Source organism: Ruditapes philippinarum, unplaced genomic scaffold (genome assembly GCF_026571515.1).
Source record: "Ruditapes philippinarum isolate M1 unplaced genomic scaffold, ASM2657151v2 ctg2046_1_1_1_1, whole genome shotgun sequence".
Lineage (NCBI taxonomy): Eukaryota > Metazoa > Mollusca > Bivalvia > Venerida > Veneridae > Ruditapes > Ruditapes philippinarum.
The window spans coordinates 103,566-111,942 of NW_026866957.1; the positions used below are offsets into that span (position 1 = coordinate 103,566).

At 29.7% G+C, this 8,377-nt stretch overlaps 1 protein-coding gene across 1 annotated transcript; it reads right to left on the reverse strand.

Annotated features, from left to right (window-relative positions):
• Positions 1-2,651: 2,651 nt before the first annotated feature.
• LOC132734329 (sushi, von Willebrand factor type A, EGF and pentraxin domain-containing protein 1-like) lies at positions 2,652-8,376 on the reverse strand. The gene is made up of 4 exons (XM_060721061.1): positions 8,353-8,376; positions 7,738-7,882; positions 5,785-5,958; positions 2,652-2,902 (listed from the first exon to the last, which is right to left on the reverse strand). The coding sequence occupies exons 1-4, from the start codon at positions 8,374-8,376 to the stop codon at positions 2,652-2,654; spliced, it is 594 nt and encodes a 197-aa protein (XP_060577044.1).
• Position 8,377: the final 1 nt, after the last annotated feature.

Consider the following 8,377-nt stretch of genomic DNA (forward strand, 5'->3'; position numbering starts at 1 on the left):
TGTTTTAGAAATTTCGCTAGAATATTTTATCGTATGTTGTCGATATTCAATTATTTTAATTCTAAACGACTAAGTTAATACCACATTTTAATTGATTGTTTCATATTCTTGTTCTTAGTATGTCGTAGATTTATTATGTGAATGCTGTTTTAGTATTTTAAATTGTATTGCTGTAATTAGTTATTAGTTTTTATATCATTGTAAAACGGTAAATACCACATTTTAATTGATTGTCTCATATTCTTGTTCTTATTATGTCGTAGATTTATTATGTGAATGCTGTTTTAGTTTTTAAATTGTACTGCTGTAATTAGTTATTAGTTTATATCATTGTAAAGCGCCTTTGAACATGTATATGAAAAGGGCGCTATATAAGTTTGGTAAATAATAATAATAATAATAATGTCAAACAAGGTTGGCATATAATTTGGAAATATTCATATTTCTCAACACAATAGGAAATACTAGTTGTCCAGGATAGTTTTACTTTACTCATTAAAATGTAAACACATTTTCTTCAATATTGTACGAATATAAACAATTATACGGAGCCCCTAAGGTGACATTCTCGACACTTTTCCCCGGCATTTAATTCGTTTTTACGAAATATTAATTCGTAATTACGAAATATCAATTCGTTTTTACGAAATATTAATTCGTTTTTACGAAATATTATTTCGTAATTACGAAATATTAATTAGTAAAAACGAAATGTTATTTCGTAATTACGAAATATCAATTCGTTTTTACGAAATATTAATTCGTTTTTACGAAATGTTAATTCGTTTTTACGAAATGTTATTTCGTAATTACGAAATATTATTTCGTTATTACGAAATATAAATTCGTAAAAACGAAAAGTTATTTCGTAATAACGAAATATTAATTCGTTTTTACGAAATCGTATTTAAGGTCATTTTGAGCTTGATAAAGAACCTATTAATCTCACAAATGGGTCATTTACATGCCTTGATCAACTTTGCGATTATAAGCCGAATGGTTCTCAAGTTATTATATTAAAGTGAACAGGGTTTTTGAGTGAGAAGTCATTCTCTGTCCAAAATGGTCTTTTTTCCCCATTGTCAAATACATGTTCCTATCAGCAATGTTTTAATGTTTGAGGCAATCTTTTACGACATGTATCTTTAAAACAGAAACATGCTATATTATTCCGTTCTTTTATCATATACATAAGTAAAACTAATGGGACGAGGAGGGGGTTGGTCCAGATTTCACTAATCTAATCAATTTAAAATGCATATTTCCTCACAATTTAGTATTAGAAATGTCCGTGTTTGGATTTGAAGCACAGGACCCCCATTTTAAGTAAATTTTCCTAGCGCGTGTACTATCACGGGTGTGGCTCAACGCTATTGACATGCGAATATTTTAATTTATGTACAATAGTGTAAAGTTAAAAAACTTGGGGAGAACAAAAATCACTATTTATATTGCATGTACATGCCTTATATTAAGTCAGGAACTTAGTTTTGAGGCCTAATTGATAACTATTACCAAAACTCTTTGAAACGCTAGAAAAAATTTAATTCGTTTTTACGAAATATTATTTCGTATTTACGAATTATTATTTCGTAATTACGAAATAACATTTCGTTTTTACGAATTAATATTTCGTTATTACGAAATAATATTTCGTAAAAACGAATTAATATTTCGTAATAACGAATTAATATTTCGTAATTACGAAATAATATTTCGTAATTACGAATTAATATTTCGTAATTACGAAATAATATTTCGTAAATACAAATTAATATTTCGTAAAAACGAATTAATATCTCGTAAAAAACGAATAAATATTTCGTAAAAACGAAATAATATTTCGTAAAAACGAATTAATATTTCGTATTTACGAATTAATATTTCGTATTTACGAATTAATATTTCGTAAAAACGAATTATTATTTCGTAATAACGAATTATTATTTCGTAAAAACGAATAAAATTCCGGGGAAAAAGTGTGGAAAATGTCACCTTAGGGGCTCCGTACAATTAAATATATTTTGATTGAATTTTTATTAAACGTTTGTACTAAAGAGTATAAAATGTATGTGTTTAACATATTTTAAAGATGATTTTATGCATTTAATAAGATATTGTTTGCCATTATTCTATTTGCTCTTTGAAAATGTATTTTAAAGAAGCAGGAAGCATATTTCCTTGTATATATACATATTGGTAATTTATGTTTTCATATACCTCTTGATTTATATATTTGATGAAACGTAACGCATGTTCATAAACAAGAAATTACATTATGACGTGACGAAATGGTAAAAGAGAGGTAAAATAATTTAGCTAGAATGTTTTTGTCATGAAACGTGAGACCAACCTTCGAAAAAGCTGATAATGCGTTGGTATAACTAAACAGTCTTCTTCAAAACCGATTTATAACAATTAAACATTTATTACATTTTGCAATCATTCATTTTGTTGTTATAACAGTATTTTCATGCTCAAGATTTTTAATCGTTAAAGTTGTTTCACTGGTACCTGCCTAGCATAGCTTACATATAGTTCTTTGTAAATAACATGGACAGTTTATAAAAAAGAAAGAGAAAATCATTACAGACCATAAAGCAATCACAAGTGAGTCGAGTCAGCAGTATTGGTACTAACAAACAGTTTAGTTATATTTTTAATATCATATATTTAGAAGTTATTAACGTCGGTAATTCATTTGGATCTAATAAATACTGAACATTGCCTTTGATTTTGCATCTTGCTGTTTCCCATTCCCCTGTATCCAAGCAAACTATTTTCTTTTGATTAGGTCTATAACCAGGGCTACATTTTACAGTCGCTGTTGCTCCATATGTCGACGTCTTTGTTTTGTCAAGGATAACTCTTCCACGTAACATTTTTTTAACAGGACCACAGTCTGAAAATGTATAGAAATGTGGTAAAAACATTCGAAGTTGTTCACATTTACCCACTGAAATTTCATGAAGTTTTACGATAACAAGACAATGCATGATGATACTAATGTACGGCCATTTAAGGGTATCCTTTGAACAAATTTTAGTCAGAAGAAAAAAGGTTTAAAACGTTTATATAATTCTGTAAAGTCATTAAAAAATGACCGGTCGCAGGGACCTGCTAATGACATTACATTTCTATCAGTAATTTAACAAAACCAAAGGACTTGATTCTGTTATATTACATATTATTTATACATTCGAATTAATATCTTTTTATTTTGAATATTATGTTACTCTTTAGACCCAATGATGGAACGTCTATGAACTCATGACAACCAAGGTTGGCATATAATAAATAAATATTTACATTTCAAAAGATAGTGGAATATATTTCTATTCCCGGATAGTGGGGAAATACTGAAATTTCAAGGAAATTTTGAGAAAAATAGTTTTGCTTTATATACAGCAAGACACTGACATAAGTCTTTGAGACTACTAGCCTGGAATACAGGTGTTACTGAAGTACTTGTTTAACTGACAAGAATAAATAGCTTATATATCTTGTTGACTCTTTTTTTAATAAATTATTATACATCAGATTTGATGGCAGTACGATTGTGATCTAATTGGCATTATTTGTAATCTATTAAATTCATCCAAATATTCACTGAGATGTTATGTAATCACAATTTGTTCAATATTGTATATATCAACAGTTAAATATATATTGATTTGTTTTCATTAACAAAGGTGTCTATGTATCTAGTTTATAAGTCTTTCGATATTCAGATTACTTATCCTCCACCAAAAAGATAGAACCAAGCGGGATATTTACTTTACTCTACTTTAAAATGATGATAGAATAACGACTTTGTACAATGTACTTTATACATGCAGGACATGCACTTTTTGTTTTAAGGGAGAAAATTAAAATATGTTATGGCTCTTTGACACTGCAAGTCCTCTAACTGGTTTTTTCCGCTATGTGGAAATTAAACTAAATGTCTCAAATAGGAAAAGTATGTATTGTGACCTAAATATCAATTTTAGTCACAAAACATACAAATTCCACAATAATTTTACATACTTTAGTCATACTTAAGTTATCTCCATCTTTTAAAGTTGATTTGGAGAACTTTGTGTAATATCTGTTCAACATTTGGTCATTATTTTGGTCATCAACTTGTAATATGAGAGTGTTAATATATATGTATACATGCACATGCTTAGAAAGTAGTACAGCAGTTCTTGTTCAGAGTTTATCTCGAGTATGAATTTTGTAGTCATAGAACACACTTGTGTCTCTTTTTTCTCATTTGAGTTATACGTTGTCTACTTGTGATATACTCACATACAAAACCACATAATATTACAAAATAATTATATAAAAGGACCTGAAAACAAAGTGGAATGAAAAGAAAAATTACAAAAAAAAACAATTTCAGTTGAATTCATGGAGCCTTACTTCATTCATTGTTATACCTTTCCTGTAAATCTATGCATATTATTAAACTTTGAATTTAATTGCTTGGAATAGTTTGCCTTTCTTTGTTTTCGTTTCATTGTTATGCTTTTTAACATGCAGAGAACGAAAGTAGTCCAAATATAAAGTGTACACAATAATATGTTATGGGTCCTATATAATCTATTAAACTTTTATGCACTTATACATGGACTTATGTCATATGATATGAAAGAAGCTTTATTAATTTTCCATGTCTTTATATGGCAATCTATAAGGAAATGTAAGCAATAAAAGTCATATCTTACAGCATCACTACCATCAACACAAAACTTAATCTTTATACTCTTGTTACTATATATAGTAGTGATTATGAGTGTCACGTGACCGATTATTAGTTTGCTGCCCGGGGCCGATAACTGATAATCATTAAGGCCCGCTGAACACGAGTAGGTGCACAAACTGAAACAATGACGTCACATTCTTAGTCATCAAATCAGCTTGGTGTGAAAGTGAAAGTAGGATTGTAGCACGAATAGCTTGATTTTAGAATTAGAACATATGCTACAAACACAGCTTTATTGAGATTTAAAGAAATAAAATACTAGCTGCAATTTCATTCCGAAAACATTAATTGTGTCAACTTTCTTAATTATGTCGGATACAAATAAGGGAAGCAACGCTGTATAAAATACTGTACGTAACAGTTGAAATGTATGTACAGAAAAAGGAATGTCAAGGAAAGAAATATCAAAGTAAATTAAAAATAAAACTGCTTCTCTTAGGACTATCAAGTGTAATAAAAACATTAATACACACCATAGAGGGGCCAGAAGATGATAATCGGTCCTGAAATGAAAAATGCCCACGGGTCCATTATTCATTTTGTGGGCCGATTAGCACCTTCCGACCCTACTCTGTCGTGTATTGGTTTGCCATTATTTCTTTTGAATTAATTTTAATTAAAATAATTACTTTATTAACAAATAACTTTTATTTTAGACATTACAGCATCTCATTGGTTATTATGGTAGTTCATCATTACATATTGCACTGTTTGAGCACATAAAGAGCAAAGGTAACACAATTATATTGGTAATGAATAACTGAATTGATTATTTCAATAGAAATCAACACAGAGAAAACTCTCTTTTTTCAATCTCTTCATATAGTACTACATGCTTTATTTTATAAAAACAAAATGGCATATCATCAGAACATCACCGACCTTAGTGACATCATCCTATTTGCGTGTCCTATGTGTTGTTGTTTCAAATATATAAACAATTTCTTTGTGTGACAATTATATTCATCAACATCATATATATAAAGACATTATTATTTTTATTTTCATATATAAAAATATCAACTTAATTTTACCTTTTATTGCGCAAATGGATTTTTGCCATTTTCCGGTATTTAGACAGACAATTTTCTGCTGGCTTGCTAGATAACCTTGATCACATTCAACTGTAGCCGTAGCTCCAACAGACGTTTTTGATTTTTTGTCGAGAGAAATCTTTCCATTTTGAATGTTTTTTACTGCGCCACAATCTGTAAAATTGTTTTAAAATCACCAAAGTTTTCGTACGTTCAATATAATACATACAATTAATGCATGACAACAGCACGGTGTAGGAATTAACACACTGAAAACATATGACCAAAATGCAATTTGCCCAAGTTATTTCTTATGGAACAGGCACGGCAGGAATATATAACTGTAGATTCGATTTAAAGTAAACACTTTTAAGATATGTATTGTTTGTTTGTTTTGTTGTATCTTATTATCCATATTTTTTGCTTCACTCTAGCTCTGTTTCACCTCAACTAAGAAAAACCTCATCTAAGACCCCACAAGTTCAAAAACAGTGTGTAAACAATCGAAGAGAATAACATCATGCACATTTTACATCAGTTTAGTTGAAATGTAAGATTCTGAAAACAATTAAAATTGTTACTCTGATAGAAACCTTTCACACTGTCATATCTTATATTGAAAGAAATCAAACATGCGACATATCTGGAATAAGGTAATGTAAAAAAAAAATATTTTAATCTACTATAAAACATGATTACATTTAACGGTCACGGACGCTCCTATTTACGGTTGATTTATTTTCAAACGTCACTTTTCAATTTTGATTTAATTTAACAGGGCTAGAATCTTTTATTTCTTTTTACTTACACACCAAATCGTACAAATTCAAATATTGTTTTTAATAAGTTATGTATGACACAGTTTAAATTTTCTAAATTAATAAGGAAAACAGATCCAAAAAAGTAATAAAATATCTGTTTTAATCAGAAGAGTGTCATTACTATGTCCTTTTTGTTTCTCGTTCGGCTTTTTTCACATAATGGTATTTCCCCCCGTGGATTGAGTAGTAAGAACAGTAAGGGGGTCAAAGGTTTAGATTACATTAATCTAAAATGAATGAACAGTTTCCTAACAAAAACTGAAAAATCCAAAAACCCTCAAATTTCAAAGGTGCATAAGTCTTTCCCAATGAATGACCTATTTATTTGATGTCAAAGGGTCAAATATCAAGATCACATTAACCTTGCGATAAAAATGGTTTCCGACCAGTAACACTTTGACCTATGGTTCGTCGGCTCAAAAACTTAACAGGTGCATTGGACTTTGCAAGTTGATGTCCCAAATTATTTTGATTAAGGGGTCAAAAGTCAAGGCCACATTGACTTGTATTTTAATATGGTTTCAAACCAATAACACGACAGCCCATTGGCCAACGATCCTCTCACTTACTAACAAGTGCATTGGCCTTAGTCAGTAGATGAGCACTTCTGGTAAAGTTGTTAAGATCTGGCTCAATTTGTGCTGCGCTTGAAGACTAGAAATTTATGGTATATACCACTTTCAAAGCTTTGGGCATTATAAATTATAGGAGCATTATATTTCATAATATTTTTTACAAGTCAACATAAAATAGAAGAGTTATATAAGTGTCATGATTTATGTCACTTTTGTAGAGGCCAACAAATCAATGCTACATGCAAAACATCTTTGCTCTGGACATTTTAATTTGACACAATAAAACTTAAATAAGTATATATTAACTACGTGACCCCCTTCTTTTGGTCCATACAAAGCTGACTGAACGCGAAATTGCTAACAGACGGACTGACAGACAGACAACCAAGTGCATAAAACAATTGACGCCGAAATTGCTCAGGCGTATAAAGAATGTGCATGAATAAATTTTGATATTACTTTCTATTATTTAGTACAAGGAAGACAATCCTAATTCCATCACTATTATGTACGTAATCACAATAACAAAAACAGAAGTATTGAATCGTGATAAATACCCAAAATGACCGTGTTTATCCATCTCACTTGCGGTTTTATCGGCGCATATGCATTAAACGATGATGAGCAAGAATCTAATGATGCTACTGTAAGTCCTTGCAACATAATTTTATTTTCCTTCGATCCAAATATTGGGTTTCCTGGCTAAAATGATCAAAATATTCTCCAATAGTTATAAATTTCTTTGAAATATATTTTATGTAGTTTTGAACAGCAAGACCTAATCAAATACTAGTAATAGTAGATAAATACAGAATCCCTAAACTTGTTTTTTAAACGTAAGCAGGAGAACATTTTCGAAACAAATTGAAATCCTACGCAGCCTTATTTCTATTGCAACAAGACAAAGCACATAAAAAATGGCATTATTAATATGTGCGGTGATCCTCATTGATAAATTACACTGTATACTTGTTGCAAACTAAAGTTGTTTTTTCACTGCAGACAGCAGATATATACCGTTTAACACTTTAAAGTGTCTTATTTATTTACTTACATTATAACATAATTGGATAAATTGTACTTTACATTGTAGGATAATGCATATTAGATGCATTTCGGCGAGAGGAAATAGACTTCCATAAAGAGATATAAATCATAACAATTGAACATACGAAACATTCAGTAGTTTTGCCCATG

Bases quoted from the DNA above. Each gene is read 5' to 3' on its own strand.
- LOC132734329 (XM_060721061.1), bottom strand. From the start codon at position 8,376: ATGGGCAAAACTACTGAATGTTTC. The intron at 5,959-7,737 runs GTATTTATCACG...ACAATTTTACAG, and splicing joins GATAAACACGGTCATTTTGG to ATTGTGGCGCAGTAAAAAAC. The intron at 2,903-5,784 runs GTAAAATTAAGT...ATACATTTTCAG, and splicing joins ATCCATTTGCGCAATAAAAG to ACTGTGGTCCTGTTAAAAAA.